This window comes from Apium graveolens, chromosome 5, assembly GCF_009905375.1.
Source record: "Apium graveolens cultivar Ventura chromosome 5, ASM990537v1, whole genome shotgun sequence".
Lineage (NCBI taxonomy): Eukaryota > Viridiplantae > Streptophyta > Magnoliopsida > Apiales > Apiaceae > Apium > Apium graveolens.
The window spans coordinates 317,497,513-317,520,907 of NC_133651.1; the positions used below are offsets into that span (position 1 = coordinate 317,497,513).

At 38.4% G+C, this 23,395-nt stretch overlaps 1 protein-coding gene across 1 annotated transcript in view; it reads left to right on the forward strand.

Moving 5' to 3' along the window:
* The window catches only part of LOC141661339 (uncharacterized), a 52,636-nt gene extending 35,183 nt beyond the window's left edge, over window positions 1–17,453 (forward strand). The window contains exons 2-5 of the mRNA XM_074468323.1: window positions 628–822; window positions 1,592–1,649; window positions 16,350–16,732; window positions 16,809–17,453. Coding sequence (XP_074324424.1) covers window positions 628–822; window positions 1,592–1,649; window positions 16,350–16,732; window positions 16,809–17,360 — 1,188 coding nt within the window. The 3' untranslated portion in view covers window positions 17,361–17,453. The remainder of the gene's footprint in view (window positions 1–627; window positions 823–1,591; window positions 1,650–16,349; window positions 16,733–16,808) is intronic.
* Window positions 17,454–23,395: the final 5,942 nt, after the last annotated feature.

A 23,395-nucleotide genomic window follows, 5' to 3' on the forward strand; every position in this document is an offset into this window, starting at 1 on the left:
AGTCCCATTTTTCCTTTTTATAATTAAGATAATTCTTATTTAACCTAAAATCATCCATTTGGAAGATGACTGATGATCAGTTGTAATAAGCAGGATTTTTAAATAATACTAGTCCCTTATTCCTATTTATTTTTGATAGTTTTATTTCCGAGAACAATTAAATAGCAGCACCTTAACATTTTACTACTGCAAATACATGATAATTTCATTAAATTAGGTTGGCTGGTGTTTATCGTATGTATGCCGATTAGATTAGCCCGATTAGTTCAACCCAACCCGGCCCAACCCATCACATAATTAATAGGGTTGGATTTCATAATTTTTTCGAGTTTAATGGGTTGATATTTTTGTAACCCATTTTAAATGGGTTGGGTCGTTAAAATAGTCAAACTGACCCAACTCAGCCTATGTGTAACCCTAACTTGTACACTACCTATACGTAGTCTTTTGAAGTATAAACATTTGACTGAAGATGATACTTGCCCCAGGTGCAACTCAAATATAGAAACAACTAACCATGTTATTTTTAATTATATTCATGTGAAAGAACTATAAAAAGAATGTGATTGTTTAACCCTTACTAACCAGGATTCAATGGGTTTAATCTGTTATTTGGTTATGAGTTAGAAAGGAAGAGACACAAAAGTGAAACAAATGGGTGTTTTACTAGTTTGGTGCATTTGGACTGAACGAAATAAATGTGTACCTGACGGTAAAACAACATCTAATGTAATTCCGGTAGAGCGTGTTCGCAAGCTAGTTAAAGAGCAAGGAAAATATGCACGAAAAATCTATAACAAGCTGCGGGAAGTCCGGAGGAGTGTATAAAGAAGTTGCAGGCACCACCTTTGGGAGTGATAAAACTAAATGCAGATGTCTCACTAGCAGATGAAGGACAGATTAGACTGGGTGTTGTAGCTAAAAATCATGAAGGCAATGTTCTTTTTGCAGCTACAAGAAGAACAAGGGAATGGTGGTCTCCAGAAATCACAGAAGCAAAAGCTCTAGTAATGGCAATAAAATTGGCTAAAAGGTATGATTTTCAGGAAATCATCCTTAGTCGGATTGTAAGCACCTAGTTTTTCGTCTTTATAAGAACATACCACATCTCTCGAACCTTGATTTAGTTCTACAAGACATCATTTTCTTTGTGTTACCTTCATATCTTTTAGCCAGTCTCACGTAAAGAGGGAAAACAATGTTGTTGCCCATTATCGAGCAAAATTAATTCCTTTTAGTAGTCAACAAGTGTGGGATGTCATATAAACGGTGTGTGATGTCGTACATGAGTGATTTCTATTCTAATGGTTTATATTTAAACACTTGCCCGTATATATATATATAACTAAAATCATGAAAATTGGTGGTTCCAAAATATGGACCTTAGTGTTAAGTCTTGGCCGGGGCCGGATGGTGTCTACTAAGACTTATTTCGATTTATTTTGCATGTTTGGGGCCTATTTAGGGTAGAGCCTTCGTAAGTATTTAAAAGGGCTAAGAATGGACCCTGTCTGATGATGTCATCTAGGGGGTGTGCGATGTTTTGCTCGAATGATTTCTATTTTAGTGATTTATATTTGATCTATATCAGTGTTACAAAAATCGGTTTTCGGATAAGATCGTTCACCTGACCTTGCAAGGACTAATTGGTAGAAAAATCGGAATAAGTTAATATTAATAGATAATTATATATATATATAAATAAATATTATAAACATTCATGTGAAAATACTGTTAGTGTTTGTGCCCTAGAGACAACACTATGATGTCTTAGTTAAAGATATTTGGATTATTAATATTTATGTTCTATCAATTATTCCCTTTATAATTTGTTAATTCTTAATTTACTGCGATATAAATGTTAGATTAATAAATGTCCCTGGAACTATATCTCTAAGTACGTGACTTAGAAATGAGATTATGAGAATAATATCAATATTCCTAAAGGTCCCTAGTCGAGTATTATTATTAAGGGACAATAATAATGCATTAAGACTAGTGTGTTTGTTGACTGATGATCATATCTCATTGAACATAGGTATAGTGATACTAAAGTCAAAGATGAAAGGAATATGTCCTAAGTCCAATCATGTATTAGGATTTAGGAATAACTTTTTATGTAATCTGTTTTGATTTCATTGATATTAATAAAATATTTGTTTTATTTTTATTACGGGCTCTATCTATTTAAGTGTTTAAATAAGATATACCAAAGTTTAGAGTAAAGCTTTTTATGGATTATGATGAGATCATAATAGTGAGACCTAAAAGATAATAACTCTAAACTTAAATAGTTCCTGATCATAGGATTACTAACTGGTAATTAATAATCCGCAAAGATTGGTACATACTATGCTTGCTTCATTATGAAGGATGTCTGTTCTCATAGACATTTGTGTGGTGACACTATAGCTAGTATGTAAGTGCTTATTATAGAATAAGTTCACTGAACATGACTCGCACAGCTGAACAACTGATGGAGTTCACTCACGTGTCAGCAGTTGTTCACATAGTGATAGTTGTACAAGTATCCTTAGACTTGAGGTCATCATAGTCATCTTGTGTACACTGAACTATGCTTTGGTTTAGTTCTTAGTCTCCAGGGACAATTATTAGGGCTATACTGGGTATAAGAATTTGTACACGAAGATAGTGTATGATCAATAAAGGATCTACCCCTTCCAGTGAAGGAAGCGAATGTTCAAGGCTGATCCACTTATGCTAGTTCAGGAATCTCTGGCCAGAGTGAATGAAATTAGAAAGGAGTTTCTAATTTACATAGAACTAAGCATAGTAAATGGTAATCAAGTGATTAAATTATATAGGCTTGACACAAGATCCATGCCTTGTATTTAATCAGGACATTGTAGGGTAGAAGGAGTTTATTGTACGATAACTATTCACTGAATAGGTTCTTGGTATTCTAAGCAGTGAATTCGTATTATCCGGATAGTCGCGATATGCTGAGAAATATCCCTCACGATGTAGAATAAATATGATTAATTAATTAATCATATTTAATAAATTAGAGAATTTATATAAATAATGATAAAATAGTTTTATTATTATTTATTTCTACTACCGGCTTAATATTGAACCTACAGGGTCACACCATAAAAAAAGAATGATTTAATGCTGGAGAAATTAATTAATAATGGCTGATAATTATTTATTTATGAAATAAATAATTAATTGGCAAATTTAATAATTGATTAAATGAGATTTAATTGATTATAAATTAATTAAGAAAAGTTCTTAATATTATTAATTAAGAATTTAATTTTGGAAATTAAATCAAGAGAGAGGATTATTTCTAAAGTGTTTAGAAAAAGGATTAATAATTAAAAGGTGTTTTAATTATTAATGAGAATAATAAATGGGTTAATAATAATAATATTTTATGGGAAAATTTCAGCTGAAAATTTTGCCTATAAATATACTATTATAAACCTTATTTTTATTCCAACCCAAAATTTTCAGAAAACCTAATTCTATCCACCTCCTCCTCCTCCTTAACATCATTTTCTTGGTGGATACCGGTGGAGTGTTTCACGTTTGAGGAGCAGCTGCTAAGGATCTCCGATCGTTGGTTTTGGATCGCTATTAAAGGTTAGTAATCGATTTATATATTTTAATCACGATTTATATGCTTTTATTTGGATTTTATATGTGTAAAAGTGTTTTACCATGCCTCCGCTGCGATTAAAAATCCAACAATGGTATCAGAGCATAGGTTGTATGCATATAGATCTGTGGTAAAAATTTCAGAATTTTATGTGATTGTATGAATTAATTATGATTTTTACAAGTTATATCATGGATTAATTTTGTCTGATGAGAAATCATTTCTCAGAATAATTTTGAATGTTGATCTGGGTTCTACAAGTATTGTAGATCGTCTGGATATTTTTTTCATAATTTTATGATGTATAGATTATTTATTATGAATTTTTGAAGTCGTTGCTATTAAATTCGTAATTAAATAATCATGTATATATATATAAATTGTAAGTATGTATATATATATCTGTTGTGGTTGCTGTACTGATGGCACGGAAGCAAAGAGAAGACACAGATGTCAGGTACGGCTGCACGACGATCGAGAGAAGAAGCTTTTAGGCGGCTGCTGCAGGCGCGTGTGGCGCACGCGCGCGCGGGGGGGGGGGGGGTGGGGGTGGGGGGAGTCGCGCATTCCGGGAATGCGTTACACCCTGTGGCGCATTCACGGAATGAGTTACACCTTTTAATGGCTTAAAAGGCTTGTAACGCATCACCGGAATGCGTTACAGAGCTAGTAACGCGTTCCTGTAATGCGTTACAGTCCATCTGTTATTTTTAAATTTGATTTCTGGGAGTTTCGTAACTCCGTTTTGGGCGTGCAATATATCGTTGGATTCTTTTTTCCGAGACGGATCTAATGGAGTGATCAAATTTTAGTTTATATAAAAGTTTTGAACTGTTTATATTTCCGAAAGTGTTTAAAGCTGTTTTTAACTATTTTAACTGCTTTTAAATGCTTCATGTGATACATAGAGATGTATAATGCTTAGACTAATATGCTAGATGATGTAACATGTCTACCTTGATGTTTATTCATATTTATATATGTGATATATGCTTAGTTTATCATGCGATGATAGATTTAGATGAACTTAAATGAACATAAGGCGTTTGTTAGACAACCTAGTATAGTGAAATTGTTTCATAACCTTAATAATAATATTATGAATACAATCATGAGATTATTGTGTTTATGAAACACGTAATTGAATATGAATTTTCGATATGAGAGAAAGGATGATTCTGTCAACAACAGATTTCTATCTGTAAGAAAGGGTTATTAAGTGACGCCTCTTGACAATGCTCCACCAGATCTGGGAATCATCTGATTATTGATTATTGATTTAAAATATTTAATTTAAAAGGAAGAATCTCTTTATAATATGATTATTATTGTAACGTAATATAATCCCTCTAAAATTTAAATAATATGAAGTAGTAATTGGCCAATGACACAACGGGCTTGTGTCAGTCATAGCCTTCCAACATGATAGAAAAGTAGTTCTTATTTTTGAATCATTGTCGGTTCGTGCTACAGCCGAGGGCTTTGATTTCGAAATAAGAAATACTTGTCTATTACATAGAGATGTGTACATTGAATTAGAATCTAAAGGTCGGTACGTGCCACAGCTGTGGGCCGTTGGGGACTGATTCAATTGTACGGTATGTTGGGTTAGACTTGACTTAGAATATTGAGTTTGTCGTGCCACAGCCGTGACTCAATTATTCAAGAGGCTAAAGTTTGATTAGGGAATAACATAAGATGTAATTGACAAGAGTTGTCTGCCTATTGAACATTACATGGCGGTTCGTGCTACAGCCGGGGTTGTGTAATGGAATGTAGGATCCCTATTCCCACTAGCATTATGAATGCTTATTTTTTCATGTAGGGGGTTGAATAAATTAGGTAAACTAGTGGGAGCCACTTATGAATGAAGACCCGATTCATATAGTGTTTTAAAATGAAATCGAATATTTGCTAAGTGTTGTTATGTGTTTATCATTTACAGATTTACAATATACATTATGTCTTCTGCACTATCACTCAGGAGCATACTGGATGCTCACAAGTTGACTGGTCCTAATTATGCTGACTGGCTTCGAAACTTGAGAATTGTTCTCAGGATTGAGAAGCTGAAATACGTGATTGACTCACCTAAGCCTACTGAACCTGCTAGTGATGCACATAATGATGAACATGTTGTGTATCGTAAGTGGGTAGATGATGCAAATGTTGCTCAATGCATCATGCTAGCTTCCATGAATATTGAGCTACAGAAGCAACATGAGCATATGGATGCTCACACTATCCTCATGCATCTACAAGAGTTGTATGATGTGGCAGGGAGGACAGCTCGATATGAGATATTGAAGGAGCTGTTCGGTTGTAGGATGTCTGAGGGATCATCTGTGAATTACCATGTACTTAAGATGATCAATTTGATTGAACGTCTTGGACAACTTGGTTTTGCCATGGATGGGGAGCTGAGCCAAGACTTGGTCTTCCAATCGCTTCCGAGTTCGTTCTCGCAGTTTGTTGTAAACTTTCACATGAATAAGTTGGATGTCAGCCTGCCTGAACTCCACAACATGTTGAAGACTGCGGAATCGAATTTCCCCCCTAAGAAGAGTTTTGTTCTTTTAATTGGTGAATGTTCCAATCCTAAGAAAAGGAAGAGGAACCCTTCCAAGAAGAAGAAAGTAGGTGAGAAAACGCCGGTTCCACCAAAAGCTGAAGACCCCAAGAGCAAAGTTGTTTGCTTTTACTGTAACAAGGTGGGGCACTGGAAGAGGAACTGTAAGGTATACCTTGCAGAATTGAAGAAGAAGAAGGGTAGTGAGACTACCGCTTCTGATTCAGGTATGTTCATGATAGAAGTGAATATGTCATTAAATCAAATTTCTACTTGGGTATTAGATACCGTCTGTGGTTCTCATATCTGCAATTTGTTACAGGCACTAAGGAGAAGTCGGACTCTTGAGGAAGATGAGGTGATTCTACTGATGGGAAATGGAGCAAGAGTTGCTGCTGAAGATGTAGAATCATTTCATTTACATATGCCTACGGGCAAGACTATTATTTTTTAAATAATTGTTATTTTGTTCCCTCGATTGTGAGTAATATTATTCCCATGTTAGACTTGGACGGATTTTCATTTATTATTGAGAATAATGAATGTTCTATTCTTAGAGATAATATTCTTTATGGACGTGGTACTTTAAATAATGGTCTGTATAAATGTGACATAATTTACTTCAGATTGAACAAACTAATAAAAGAAAAGGGATGATGAAAATCACACTTCATTGTGGCACTGCAGTCTCCATTTAGTAGACATGGAGAGAGGGCTGCAAATTTGCTAGGAATGGTACACACAGATGTATGTGGACCAATGTCTACGCAAGCCATGGGTGGATTTTCATACTTCATTACTTTCATGGATAATAGATCTAGATTCGGATATGTGTTTGATGAAACACAAGTCTGAAGCCTTTGAAAAGTTCAAAGAGTATAAGTATGAAGTGGAGAAATAAACCAAACATAGTATTATAATTATTCGATTAGATCGAGGTGGTGAATACTTGAATGGAGAGTTTCTGGATTATCTCAAAGTAAATGGTATAGCCTCCCAGTGGACGCCTCCAGATTGGTATCTGAAAGGAGAAATCGAACTTTGTTAGACATAGTTCGGTCCATGATGAGCTATGCAAATCTTCCAGTATTCCTATGGGGTTATGCATTGGAAACCTCAGCATATTTACTGAATAAGGTGCCTTCCAAATCTGTTCCTCAAACTCCGTATGAGATATGGAAAGAAAGGAAACCGAGTCTTAAACCCGTTAAGATTTGGGGATGTCCAGCTTATGTCAAGTAAGTTGACCCAGATAAGCTGGAATATCGATCCGTAAAATGTAGTTTTGTGGGATATCCTAAAGAGACTTTAGGGTATTACTTTTACACCGATCATCGGGTGTTTGTCTCCAGACATGCTACCTTCTTGGAAAAAGAGTTTATCCTTGAAGGAAACAGTGGGAGCAAAATTGAACTTGATGAAGTTCAAGAAGCACAAACTACTACGGATCAAGTGGAAACACCAGTTCTGACTGAACAACCTTCTGTGGAACAGCCCATTCGTAGGTCATGGAGAGTGTCTCGCCAACTTGAGAGGTAATATGTCCTTGTCATTGAGAATGACAATGAGTTGTCGATCATTGATGATGACGACCCTGTGACCTATAATGAGGCTATGAGTAGTGTTGACTCAGAGAAATGGCATAGTGCCATGAAATCCGGAATGAAATCTATGTATACGGGATACAAAAGAATGATTAGAGCAGATGGCCAGGTGGAGACCTTTAAGGCCAGGCTTTTGGGAAAAGGATTCAAACAAAGGCAATTGATTGACTTTGATGAAACCTTTTACCTGTAGCCCTGTTAAAATCAGTTCGGATTTTGCTTGCGATTGCTGCTTACTACGACTATGAGATCTGGCAATTAGCCAGATGGTTTTCTTTCCAAGAGAAATGAAAACCTAGTGTGTAAGCTGCTGCGAACCATATGTGGTTTAAAGCAAGCTTCTCGTAGATGGAACATCCATTTTGATGATACAATCAAAGAGTTTGGTTTTATGAAAAACATAGATAGACCATGTGTCTACAAAAGGGTTAGTGGGAGCGCGATAATATTTCTTGTGTTGTATTGAATTAGAGTTGACACACATAACAACATAGCAGACCCACTCACAAAGCTACTTTATGAAAGTCACTTTGATCGTCATAAAGACGAGATGGGTATTAGATATCAGAGTGATTGGCTTTAGTACAAGTGGGAGATTGAAAGAAATATGTCCTAAGTCCAATCATGTATTAGGATTTAGGAATAATTTTTTATGTAATCTATTTTGATTTCATTGATATTAATAAAAGACTTGTTTTGTTTTTATTACGGGCTCTATCTATTTAATTGTTTAAATAAGATATACCATAGTTTAGAGTAAAGCTTTTTATGGATTATGATGAGATCATAATAGTGAGACCTAAAAGATGATAACTCTAAACTTAAATAGTTCCTGATCATAGGATTACTAACTGGTAATTAATAATCCGCAAAGATCGGTACATACTATGCTTGCTTCATTATGAAGGATGTTTGTTCTCATAGACATTTGTGTGGTGACACTATAGCTAGTATGTAGGTGCTTATTATAGAATAAGTTCACTGAACATGACTCGCACAGCTGAACAACTGATGGAGTTCACTCACGTGTCAGCAGTTGTTCACATAGTGATAGTTGTACAAGTATCCTTAGACTTGAGGTCATCATAGTCATCTTGTGTACACTGAACTATGCTTTGGTTTAGTTCTTAGTCTCCATGGACAATTATTAGGGCTATACTGGGTATAAGAATTTGTACACGAAGATAGTGTATGATCAATAAAGGATCTACCCCTTCCAGTGAAGGAAGCGAATGTTCAAGGCTGATCCACTTATGCTAGTTCAGGAATCTCTGGCCAGAGTGAATGAAATTAGAAAGGAGTTTCTAATTTGCATAGAACTAAGCATAGTAAATGGTAAGCAAGTGATTAAATTAGATAGGCTTTACACAAGATCCATGCCTTGTATTTAATCAGGACATTGTAGGGTAGAAGGAGGTTATTGTACGGTAACTATTCACTGAATAGGTTCTTGGTATTCTAAGCAGTGAATTCGTATTATCCGGATAATCGCGATATGCTGAGAAGTATCCCTCACGATGTAGAATAAATATGATTAATTAATTAATCATATTTAATAAATTAGAGAATTTATATAAATAATTATAAAATAGTTTTATTATTATTTATTTCTACTACCGGCTTAATATTGAACCTACAAGGTCACACCATAAAAAGAGAATGATTTAATGGTGGAGAAATTAATTAATAATGGCTGATAATTATTTATTTATGAAATAAATAATTAATTGGCAAATTTAATAATTGATTAAATGAGATTTAATTGATTATAAATTAATTAAGAAAAGTTCTTAATATTATTAATTAAGAATTTAATTTTGGAAATTAAATCAAGAGAGAGAATTATTTCTAAAGTGTTTAGAAAAAGGATTAATAATTAAAAGGTGTTTTAATTATTAATGAAAATAATAAATGGGTTAATAATAATAATATTTTATGGGAAAATTTCAGCTGAAAATTTTGCCTATAAATATACTATTATAAACCCTATTTTTATTCCAACCCAAATTTTTCAGAAAACCTAATTCTATCCACCTCCTCCTCCTCCTTAGCATCGTTTTCTTGGTGGATACCGGCGGAGTGCTTCACGTTTGAGGAGCAGCTGTTAAGGATCTCCGATCGTTGTTTTTGGATCGATATTAAAGGTTAGTAATCGATTCATATGTTTTAATCACGATTTATATGCTTTATTTGGATTTTATATGTGTAAAAGTGTTTTACCATGCCTCCGCTGCGATTAAAAATCCAACAATGGTATCAGAGCATAGGTTGTATGCATATAGATCTGTGGTAAAAATTTCAGAATTTTATGTGCTTGTATGAATTAATTATGATTTTTACAAGTTATATCATGGATTAATTTTGTCTGATGAGAAATCATTTCTCAGAATAATTTTGAATACTGATCTGGGTTCTACAAGTATTGTATATCGTCTGAGTATTTTTTTCATAATTTTATGATGTATAGATTAATTATTATGAATTTTTGAAGTCGTTGTTATTAAATTCGTAATTAAATAATCATGTATATATATAAATTGTAAGTATGTATATATATATCTGCTGTGGTTGCTGTACTGATGGCACGAAAGCAAAGAGAAGACACAGATGTCAGGTACGGCTGCACGGCGATCGAGAGAAGAAGCTGTCAGGCGGCTGCTGCAGGCGCGTGTGGCGTACGCGCGCGCGGGGGGGGGGGGGGGGGGTGTCGCGCATTCCGGGAATGCGTTACACCCTGTGGCGCATTCACGGAATGCGTTACACCTTTTAATGGCTTAAAAGGCTTGTAACGCATCACCGGAATGCGTTACAGAGCTAGTAACGCGTTCCTCTAATGCGTTACAGCCCATCTGTTATTTTTAAATTTGATTTCTGGGAGTTTCGTAACTCCGTTTTGGGCGTGCAATATATCATTGGATTCTTTTTTCCGAGACGGATCTAATGGAGTGATCAAATTTTAGTTTATATAAAAGTTTTGAACTGTTTATATTTCCGAAAGTGTTTTAAAGCTGTTTTTAACTGTTTTAAATGCTTTTAAATGCTTCATGTGATACATAGAGATGTATAATGCTTAGACTAATATGCTAGATAATGTAACATGTCTACCTTGATGTTTATTCATGTTTATATATGTGATATATGCTTAGTTTATCATGTGATGATAGATTTAGGTGAACTTAAATGAACATAAGGCGTTTGTTAGACAACCTAGTATAGTGAAATTGTTTCATAACCTTAATAATAATATTATGAATACAATCATGAGATTCTTGTGTTTATGAAACACGTAATTAAATATGAATTTTCGATATGAGAGAAATGATGATTCTGTCAACAACAGATTTCTATCTGTAAGAAAGGGTTATTAAGTGACGCCTCTTGACAATGCTCCACCAGATCTGGGAATCATCTGATTATTGATTATTGATTTGAAATATTTAATTTAAAAGGAAGAATCTCTTTATAATATGATTATGATTGTAACGTAATATAATCCCTCTAAAATTTAGATAATATGAAGTAGTAATTGGCCAATGACACAACAGGCTTGTGTCAGTCATAGCCTTCCAACATGATAGAAAAGTAGTTCTTATTTTTGAATCATTGTCGGTTCGTGCTACAGCCGAGGGCTTTGATTTCGAAATAAGAAATACTTGTCTATTACATAGAGATGTGTACATTGAATTGGAATCTAAAGGTCGGTACGTGCCACAGCTGTGGGCCGTTGGGGACTGATTCAATTGTACGGTATGTTGGGTTAGACTTGACTTAGAATATTGAGTTTGTCGTGCCACAGCCGTGACTCAATTATTCAAGAGGCTAAAGTTTCGAAGATAGTGTATGATCAATAAAGGATCTACCCCTTCCAGTGAAGGAAGCGAATGTTCAAGGCTGATCCACTTATGCTAGTTCAGGAATCTCTGGCCAGAGTTAATGAAATTAGAAAGGAGTTTCTAATTTGCATAGAACTAAGCATAGTAAATTGTAAGCAAGTGATTAAATTAGATAGGCTTGACACAAGATCCATGCCATGTATTTAATCAGGACATTGTAGGGTAGAAGGAGTTTATTGTACGGTAACTATTCACTGAATAGGTTCTTGGTATTCTAAGCAGTGAATTCGTATTATCCGGATAGTCGCGATATGCTGAGAAGTATCCCTCACGATGTAGAATAAATATGATTAATTAATTAATCATATTTAATAAATTAGAGAATTTATATAAATAATGATAAAATAGTTTTATTATTATTTATTTCTACTACCGGCTTAATATTGAACCTACAGGGTCACACCATAAAAAGAGAATGATTTAATGGTGGAGAAATTAATTAATAATGGCTGATAATTATTTATTTATGAAATAAATAATTAATTGGCAAATTTAATAATTGATTAAATGAGATTTAATTGATTATAAATTAATTAAGAAAAGTTCTTAATATTATTAATTAAGAATTTAATTTTGGAAATTAAATCAAGAGAGAGAATTATTTCTAAAGTGTTTAGAAAAAAGGATTAATAATTAAAAGGTGTTTTAATTATTAATGAGAATAATAAATGGGTTAATAATAATAATATTTTATGGGAAAATTTCAGCTGAAAATTTTGCCTATAAATATACTATTATAAACCCTATTTTTATTACAACCCAAATTTTTCGGAAAACCTAATTCTCTCCACCTCCTCATCCTCCTTAGCATCGTTTTCTTGGTGGATACCGGTGGAGTGCTTCTCGTTTGAGGAGCAGCTGCTAAGGATCTCCGATCGTTGCTTTTGGATCGCTATTAAAGGTTAGTAATCGATTCATATGTTTTAATCACGATTTATATGCTTTTATTTGGATTTTATATGTGTAAAAGTGTTTTACCATGCCTCCGCTGCGATTAAAAATCCAACAAAAGACACATGCAGATGTACATGTACATGGTGCTGGACAAACCCGGTGTGAGATTCTACATGTCTGTTGTGTCATAAGTAATTCTCACAGTGATAATGATGTAATGGTCCTTAGACCTGAAGTCATTATATTTCTATACGAGAATTAATATAAATTGATTCCATTAAAAATTATCCTTGACCGGGTAATGATAAAAGTGGGCATTGGGTATATTATGAATCGTATGAGAGATATGAATGATGTAGAAGGGATTTAACCCTCCTATTTTAGGAGTGATATTATTGGCCTCTTGTGTGAGCTAGTCTACGAAATTCGTGGCCACACTCAAATGTTGATTTGATATGATAGTCTACTCATTGATCAAAGAAACCTGGATTAAACATTGATGAGGATAACGCATTACATGCCTGTTGTGGATAAAAAACTAAGGTTATTACTCGCTGCGTTTATTACTAAGATTCGGGAGCTCAAGGCCTTTAATGGCTGCTCTCGTGTTTCGTAGCTTAATTCTGCCTTTACGAGATGCCTACGTATCTCTGTGAATTAGAGAATCAAGCCAAAAAACGTAGTTCTGATCTGTGGGGTGAGACCCCTTATATAGATGTTGGTGGTCCTTGAATTGGACTTGGTATAGGAGACTTGGTGGGCAAGTCTCATAATTAGAATGGACTTTGGAGTCCTAGATAGTAGGAAACTGATTCCTTATCCTTTTAGGTCCCCTTGAGGCTTATCTATAAGGATTTATATCCTTATCAGGACTCTTCTCAACAGCTGATTTTTCCCTTATTAATTAATTACGAAATTAATTAATAATCAGGGCTTTTGGGCCATTTTTATTCGACCAGACCTGATCTGGTCCATCAGGCTTAACCTTTCTGGTCTGAATATCAAAACATCTTCTTATTGGGTCTAGCAGCCCATTATCAGGATTTATTTATCCCTATCATTTGCCCCCCAACTTTTGGGAAACATTGACTATGTTTCGCAGAAGTTAAGTCTATTCATTCCCTTACAGGGTTTCGTTCTTGCGTAAAGTGTGGAGCGACCTACACGTTTACAACGAATTTTTCCTTTTATTTAGGAATTATTTCGATTTCCAGGAATTTTTCCCTTATTTCCGGGATTTTTCCCTAATTTCTGGAATTTTCCCTAATTTTTCTGGGATTTTTCCTTATTTTTCTGGGATTTATCCTTAATTTCTGGATTTTTCCCTTAATTTCTTGATTTTTCCCTTAATTTCTGGGATTTATCCTTAATTTCTGGAATTTTCCCTTAATTTCTGGGATTTATCCTTAATTTCTGGATTTTTCCCTTAATTTCTGGGATTTATCCTTAATTTCTGGAATTTTCCCTTAATTTCTGGGATTTATCCTTAATTTCTGGATTTTTCCCTTAATTTCTGGGATTTATCCTTAATTTCTGGATTTTTCCCTTAATTTCTGAAAACATTAACATTTTTCAGAAACTATTTAAGGAATTTCCTTATTTTTTGTAATTTTCCAGGATTTTTTCTTCCCTTTTTCTTCCTTTTTTCTCTCTTCTCTTTTTTTTTTTTTAATACAATTTTCGACCAGGAATCCATTCGACCAGGATCCTGGTCGAATTAGCCTTTGTTGTGCCTTGGTCGAAGGGAATTCGAGGAGGATACATTCGACCTCACTTCCTGGTCGAATTTCGGCCAGGATTTTTGCTTTGTATTTTTTTTTTTTTTTTAAGCAGAAATCTCCGACTAGGAATTTTCGTCCCTTTCGGTCAGGATTCCTGTGTTTCTGACCGAATTAACCACCTTTCTTGCCTTGGTCGAAGCTATTTCGAGCAGGATTGGTTCGGCCAGGATTCCTTCGTATTTCTTGGTCGAACGGGTCTAAATCCTGATCGAATTAAGTCTGGTTTTGAGCCTTGATCGAATTCTATTCGACCTTAAGCATTTCGATCAGGAATTCTTATGATTTCTGGTTGAGCTTGGTCAAGAAGCAGGGTTAAAAACTATTCCGGTATTTTCGACCAAGAATTTTGGTCAGAATTTTTTCTTGACCGAATTAGCCCCTTTTTTCAGCCCTGGTCGAAGGAAATTCTACCTCAATTCATTCGACTAGGATTTTAAGGCAAGTCCTGATCGAATTGGGTAAAGGGCACCAACTTTTTATTTCTAACTTTCCTGGGCCTCTATCTTGGGCCATCCCTTTTTCTGACTAGATTTTCTTGGGCCAACCCTTTAGTGGGTTTTAATCCTGGGCCCATTCCCTAATAAATCTGGGTTTTCCCTTTTGGGCCTTTGATTTTCAACTAATTGGGCCCTTTTCTGGGCTAGTTTTATTGGGCTAATCTTTGGGCCCTCTGTTTTTAACTGGGCTTTTTCTTTCACCCCTCTTAAAAAGGTATTTGGGCCTCAAATATGGCTTTTATACCCGGGCCTTAGTTCTGGGCCTTTATCTTTAAGCCCAAATTCCAGGTTCTTCTAAGGTTTTTCTGGATTCTTCTAGAATCTTTTAAAAATTAAAATTTTTCACTTGGTTTTTCCAGGAACTTCTTGGATAGTTCCAGAACCTTCTAAGTTTTGGGTCCAAATGGGCTTTTTAAGGCCCATTATCCCCCTTCCTTGGCTATATAAAGGTGGGGTGAGAGTTTGATTTCTCCACACCTCTCATTTCACCTCTCTACTCATTATACAACTTCTCCTCATCCTTCCTCCAACTTTCTAACCTTTCCTCTCTCAAATCCCCTCCTTTAGTTTTCCAACCTCTCCTTCCTAGCTTTACTAATGGCTGACAAGAGTTCTGAGAGGGCGGCCAAGATAGCCTCGGCTTCAAAACGAGGTAAGGATATCGAGATCCGTTCTTCATATATGTCTTTAATTGATATGATTAACACTAGGGGGGATGAATATCCCTCCACTGCACATCTCGACTCTTTTAATCATTGTAATACTTGGCACAACATAGATTTCAATAAACTAAATGCTCGTTATAACGTCCTTCCTCCCCTTAGATTAGTTCCAGTCTCTGGTGGTGATCGTACTTGCCACTGGAGACCCGATACTCTCTTCATTTACACAGATGCCCTTAATGCTGGGCTTAGGTTTCCTTTTCACCCCTTTATTCCTCATCTTTTGGCTGATTTACAAATCAACCCGTGTCAGCTTCCTCCAAACGCCTGGAGGAACATTCTATGTTTTATGGTCTGCTGTCTTAGGGAGGGCTTTCCTCTTTCTGTAGCTGTTTTTAGGAAAGTCTTTCAGTGTTACAATAGTTCTTCCAGCATCTGCGGCTGGGTCTATGTCAAGCAAAGGCCCAAAAGCAAACATATTTTTAACAGTGCCTCTATTCCTGATAATAATCAAAATTGGAGGAATAGTTTCGTCGGGTTACGTTGGGAGAATGGCGACTGGGGCACACTTTTTCGATCTTCCTTTGGGAAGGTCAGTGATGGTAGCCTCAAATCCATTACTTAACTCCTGAAGAAACTATTATTTATAATGGGCTTACTCAGGATGATGGCACGACCACCAGCTGGACTCTCTTAGAGGAGTTTTCCCTGATTCATGTGGGACTATCCTCTGTTTCTCAACAGGGTATTTTTCTTCCCTTCTCAATTTTACTTCATTTCATGCATTATTAACTTCACTTATTTTGTCCTTTGCTTTGTTTCAGCTGCTAAGGAGATTAACGAGGACAATGTTCCTTTGGTTGAGGAAACAGCTAGGATGAAGAAAGCTCGGCTCGCAGGCCTAGACACCCGGGGAAAGGCCACGGAGCCTATCTTTTTGAAGAAGCACAAAGAGCCTATAGGGGAGGCCTCAACTGAAGGAGCTGGAGGCCATGGTACTCCTATCACTGCTGCTGCCCCTACTGCTGCTGCCACAGGCGCCTTTCAGCCTCTCTGGGGATTCCGCCGAGGGGACACCGTAGTTGGTTCCACGAAACATGCTTGGGATTGGTCTTACCATAGCGTGACCCCCAAGGATTTTACTGATGTGGTGGCCACCCCTGATCTTGAGAGGATCAAGCTCATGGGAGCTCAGTCTCTGGCTTCGGTATGCCTTCTCTTTTTTGAACTTATTTTTCATTCTTGTAGCATTGCCTTATACTTTGTTAATTGCTTTGTTTCAGTCTAACGCCTATTTTCAAGGCGCTGTGAGGCAAGCCGAATCATGGAAGCGGGCTTCTGATAAGGCCGATAATGCCCTCAGGAGGCAACAGAAGAAGTATGCTACCCTGGAGAAGAAGCTCAAGCGCAAGGAGGAAGAACTCGGAGAGTCTAACGCCGAGCTGGTGGTACTTCGGGCGGAGAAGGATAAAGCTATAGACAACTATCTGGACTCGGAGGAGTTTGCCCAATCCATGAGGATTAGGGATGATTCAGTCTTTCCCGAGTTTTTTAGGACTGGTTGGGACACGGCCCTTGGGACCGTGAACGAGGCTTGTCCTGATATTAACCCGGCGGACTACATCTGCCCTGATGACGAGGCTTTGCTACAGAGGTTTCGTACCCGAGTAGTTGTCTCGGACTATGTTCCTCAGGATCCACTCCTTCCTCCTCCCGAGTCTTCTTCCAGACCTGCTGAGGACGACAGCTCTTCCTCCTCCTCCGAGACGACAGAGACATCCAGCGAGAGTGGAGAGGACGATGATATGGATGCCGAGGGTACTTCAGCTCCTTAGAGCTTTTTCAGCCCTGCGTGGCTTTTTTTTTATTTTCGAGACTTTATTTATCAAACTTTTGTAACATCTATCAGATCTATTTCATTTATCACCTTTTATGCTTGCATCCATGCATTTGATTTTTATTTGTTAGGCCACAAACATACTTTGAAGAACTTATGAATTTCATAAAATTGTCTGGGATTCGTCCCTTACACAAGTCTTAATAAATTTCGTAATAAAACTAAAACATATAAATCCTAAGCAAGCAAAGCTTCAAGGTGCTTTTCAACCTACTCGCCATCCTGACGAGTGAGAATCGTATCCGGCTTCCCTACACATAGTAAACCTTCAGGTTTTGTGCATGCCAAGTTCTCGGGACTTCAAAACCATCCATAGTCTCTAGCTTGTAGGTTCCTCTACCTTGAACACTCTTGACTCTGTACGGCCCTTCCCAATTCGGGGCAAGCTTTCCTTTTTGTCCTACACCAGATGCTTCTATCTTCCTCAAGATTAGATCGCCTTGTTTAAAAAACCTTTCTTTAACCCTTAGGTTGTAGTAGAATGAAGCTTTTTTCTGATATTCTACTATCTTTGCATGTGCTTTATCTCGCACTTCATCAATTAAATCCAGGGCTAATCTCTGCCCTTCCTCATTTTCTTTCTCATCGAAAGCCTGAATCCTTGGAGAGGAATGTGATATCTCCACGGGAACTACTGCTTCCGCCCCATATGCCAACATGAAAGGAGTTGCATCTGTCGTGACTCTACAAGTAGTCCTGTAGGCCCATAATATTGGAAGTATCTCATCTACCCAATTATTTCTTGACTTCTCGATCCTCTTCTTTAGTCCATCCAGGATTATCCGATTTGCTACCTCTGCTTGTCCATTGGCTTGCGGGTGAGCCACAGAGGTGAATCGTAACTCGATTTCATTTTCTTCACAATACTTCTTGAATTCCTCATTGTTGAATTGTGTTCCATTGTCAGTGACAAGGATACGGGGAATTCCATATCGGCACATAATGTTTTCCCACAGGAATTGTGCAACCTGCTTAGTAGTGATTTTGGCCAAGGGTTTGGCTTCAATCCACTTGGTGAAATAATCAATGGCTACAATCAGAAATTTCCTTTGTGCCGTGGCCATAGGAAAAGGCCCTAGAATATCCATCCCCCACATGGCAAAGGGAATAGGCGAGTTGATAGAGGTCAGCATCTCAGGGGGTTGTCTAACAATTGGTGCATGCTTCTGACAGCGATCACACTTCTTTACATATTCTTTGGCATCAGCCATCATTTCTGGCCAATAGAAGCCTAAACGAGTTATCTTATGAGCCAAGGCCCTGCCCCCCAAGTGTTGTCCACAAATACCTTCATGCACTTCTTCAAGAGCCAAGCGTGCCTCATCGGGCCTGAGACACCTCAAGTAGGGAACCACGAAAGATCTTTTGTAAAGAATCCCATCTATCAAAGAGTATCTTAGTGCCCGAACAGTTAACTTCCGTGCTTCAGTTGCATCACTTGGCAACCAACCGGTCTGAATGTGAGCCTTGATGGGATCAATCCATGACGTCCCCAAGCCTATAGGAGCCACTAGCTTAACATCTATGCTCCGTGTCTTCAAAACACGGAAGTACACACTTCCTGAACTTTCTTCAATCTCAGACGAAGCGAACTTTGATAGCGCATCCGCCTTAACGTTTTCTTCCCTTGGAATGTGTTCAACATGGCATTCATTAAATTGGGTCATCACAGCCCTTACTAGGCGGACATACTTAGCCATCGTATCATCCCTTGCCTCAAATTCTCCCTTTACCTGGGATATGATCAGCTTCGAGTCTCCACGAACCTTTAAGTTTTTGACTCTAAGTGTCCCAGCTAGACCAAGGCCAGCTATCAGGGCTTCATACTCTGCCTCATTGTTTGTGGTTGGAAAATCTAACTTCATAGCATACTCAATTAAGAACCCATCAGGGCTTTGCAAAACCAACCCTGCTCCACTGGAATTTGTTTTTGATGCTCCATCAAAATAGAGAACCCAATATTCTTTCTCCTTGTCATTCTTCTCCCTGTCCCCATTGTCGACTCTCTTGTCTTGAGGTATGGTATCTTCCTGCCCCCCGACTTCTTGGTTGGGTATGGTACATTCCACCACGAAGTCAGCTAGTGCCTGGGCTTTTATGGCCGTACGTGGCTTATACTTGAGATCGAACTCTCCCAACTCTATTGCCCACTTAATCAGTCTCCCACTTGCCTTGGGACTGTGAATGATATTTCTCAGTGGCTGATTTGTTAGCACTTCAATTTGGTGAGCTTGAAAATAAGGACGCAGCTTTCTTGAAGCCATTACCAAGGCCAAAGCGAATTTCTCAATGGCTGAATAATTCAACTCAGCACCATGCAAAATTTTGCTGACATAGTACACGGGTTTCTGGACTTTCAGTTCCTCCTTAACCAACACCGCGCTCAAGGCGCTCTCTGAAACAGCCAAGTACAAGAATAAAACTTCATTCAGAACTGGCTTGGCCAACAACGGGGCCTGGCCCATATACTTCTTTAACTCTTCAAATGCCTTCTGATTTTCCTCACTCCATACGAAGTCTTTGATGTTCTTTAGTGACTTGAAAAATGACAAGCACTTGTCTCCTGACTTGGAGATGAATCGTCCTAATGCAGCAACCCTTCCTGTAAGCTTCTGAACATCCTTAACAGTTTTTGGTGGTTCCATGTCCAGGATTGCCTTTATCTTATCCGGGTTAGCCTCAATTCCCCTCTTTGAGACCATCAGTCCCAAGAATTTTCCAGATCCTACTCCGAAAGCACACTTCGTAGGATTCAACATCATCTTGTGGTACCTCAGGACCTCAAAAGCTCCCCTTAAATGGGCTATATGATCAGTCTTTACTAGACTCTTGACTAACATGTCATCAACATAGACTTCCATAGTCTTACCGATAAGATCCTTAAAAATTCTATTCACCAACCTTTGATAGGTGGCTCCTGCATTCTTGAGACCAAACGCCATAACAAGATAACAATAAACACCAAAGTCAGTGATAAATGATACCTTTGGAATGTCATCCTTATGCATTTTGATCTGGTTGTATCCGCTAAACCCATCCATGAAACTCAGCATCTCATGTCCAGCGGTGGCATCAATCAAGGTATCAATTCTAGGCAGCGGAAAACAGTCTTTGGGGCATGCATCATTCAGATCGGTGAAGTCTATACACATCCTCCACTTTCCATTAGCCTTCTTTACCATTACAGGGTTTGCTAACCACTCCGGAAATTGAATCTCCTCAATGAAACCAGCCTCTAAGAGCTTTTCCACTTCCTGCCTTATAGCCTCTTGTCTTTCCGGGGCAAAATTTCTTTTCTTTTATTTCACTGTCTTCCGGCTTGGATCCACGTTTAGCTTGTGAGTAATTAACTCCGGGTCTATGCCTGACATATCAGCTACTGACCATGCAAACACATCACTATTTTCTTGCAAAAATTTCACTAATTTCCCTCTAAGGGGCTCCTCTAATGTGGCTCCAATGAAAGTCATCCTCTCAGGATTCTTGGGATCTAAAGGAACCGAAACCAATTCTTCTGCTGACCTTCCTCTATTCTCATCATTTTCTCGAACATCCATATCTTCAATAGGAAGAACTTGCCCCCCGACTCCATCTGCCCTCAAAGAGGCCACATAACAGCTTCTAGCCATTTTTTGATCTCCTCTCTCTTCTCCAATCCCGTTTCGGGTGGGAAACTTCATGACTGAATGGTAGGAAGAGGGGACTGCCTTGAAGGCATGTATCCCTGTTCTCCCCATGATAGCATTATAAGTTGAACTAGCCTTTACCACCACAAAATCCAGCATCTGCGTTGCTTGCCTTGGCTCCGTACCTATGGTGGTTGGCAATTTAATTATCCCTTCCACATGACATTCTACTCCAGCAAATCCATATATCGGCATGTCGGTTGGTGTCAACTGGGAGTCGTTATACCCCATCCTTAGAAAGGTGTCGTGGAGCAAGATATCCACAGAAGCACCATTATCCACAAGGACCCTCTTAACCGGGCTATTTCCTATTATCGGCGTTATGACCAGCGGGTCGTCATGGGGAAACTTCACACCCTCTAGGTCGGAATCATCAAAAGCCAATGTTACTTCTGTCCTGGCCCTCTTTGGGGCTTCTCCAACAATATGCATAACCTCTCTAGTATATGCCTTTCTGGAATTTTTGGACAATCCAGCAGCAGTTGGACCTCCAAAGATCGTGTTTATCACAGGCCCTCGAGGTCTCGGCCCTCCATAAATGGTGTTTATAACTGGTCCTCTAGGTTGGGGATTCCGCCCCTGATCGTCTTGGTCCCTCCTACGATCTTCAAAGTTCTTCCTTCCATTATTATTTCTGTCCCCTCCATCTCCAGTATACTTGTTCAATCTTCCTTTTCGAATCAAAAACTCAATTTCATCTTTCAATTGCCTACACTCATCGGTGTCATGGCCAACATCTTTATGAAACCTGTAATACTTGCCCTTATCTAGCTTGGCGGGATCAGCCTTCAAGGGCTTAGGCCAGCGAATATCTCTGTCTTTCTCAATCTCCATCAAAATCTGACTTCTGGGAGCATTCATCTTAGCGTATTCAGTGAACTTTTGCCCAGGTCCTCCCTTCTTGGGGGTTGAATCAGGATTTTGTTCGGTTCTAGGATATTTGTCCTTAGCGATATACTCCAAATCAGTTTTTCGTTTCTTGCCTCCAGTGGGCTCATTACTTACTACGGTCTTCCTCATACTTTCTTCAACCTTGATATACTTCCCTGCCCTCTCTTGGAGCTGCAACATGCTCTCAGGGGGTCGTTTGGCCAAAGACATTTTGAAAAACTCATCCCTAGTTCCTTGTTGCAGTGCTATCATGGCTACCTTATCATCAAGGTCTGGGACTTTTAAAGCCTCTTTTGTAAAACGATTCAGGTAATCTCTTAAGGATTCCTTAGCTCCCTGCACAAGACTCATAAGAGATGCTGAACTTTTCTCATGGACTCTTCCACTGATGAATTGCTTAATAAAAGCCTGACTTAATTCTCTGAATGATCCAATAGAATTTGGGGGTAGGCGACTGTACCATCTTTGAGCCATACCCGACAGGGTTTGAGGGAAGGCCCGACATTTTATAGCATCATTCACGGGTTGCAGCAGCAGTGCATTAGAGAATGTCCTAACATGATTAGCGGGGTCTCCCGTGCCATCATAGGCTTTGATAGTGGGCATCTTGAATTTCCTTGAGATATGGGCATTCATTATCTCTTCTGTGAAGGGTGGAGTTGGATCGTCAGGATCTCCAAGGGGGAGGAGATTGCTTGGATCAGTTCTTGGGACAGCAGCCCTTCTTCTTACCGGACCATCCAGGTCTATGATAGGAGGAGGATTTCTCCCCCTAGGAGGTATGTGGGGTATGGTGGCTTGGTGAGCCTCCAAATCACGCCTCAGCCTTTGGATTTCAGCCTCATGAGCCCTGATCTTTTCCTGCACTTCTTGGGGATTCACCCCTGGGGTGCTTTGGGGGCGTTGCCTTCCATCGACCATTGGCTCTTTTCCAGGACGCCTCCTTCTCGGGGCCACTTCATCATCCGAAGATTCGGAGTCTCTCTCAGTGTATGGACCAGAAAATTCCCGATCCTCAGGGATAGGATCCAAACCTCGTATATAGGGGGGCGACCGCCCTCGTGCTTCACTTCGCCCAGCATATCCGCTTCCTCCAACCTCAGGGTAAAGGGGCATCCCATAAGGGGGGTTAGTAGTAACAACAGTTGAATATTCATACCCGACGGGTCGAGAATTCACAGGTATATGTACTTGTTGAACTTGAGGATTCGTACCTTGAATAGTCGGGGGAGTTGTCCCTTGTGGCTGAGGTTGAGTTGCCCCTGTCTGGGCTTCCCCCTGAGTAGATGCATAAGTTGAATGGGGAGGAACCTCCACGGTTGATGAAATCACCTGGGTTGTCTCTGATGGTGTTCCTTCCTCTAGAGCTCCAATTGTTCTCCGTGTTCTCGCCATG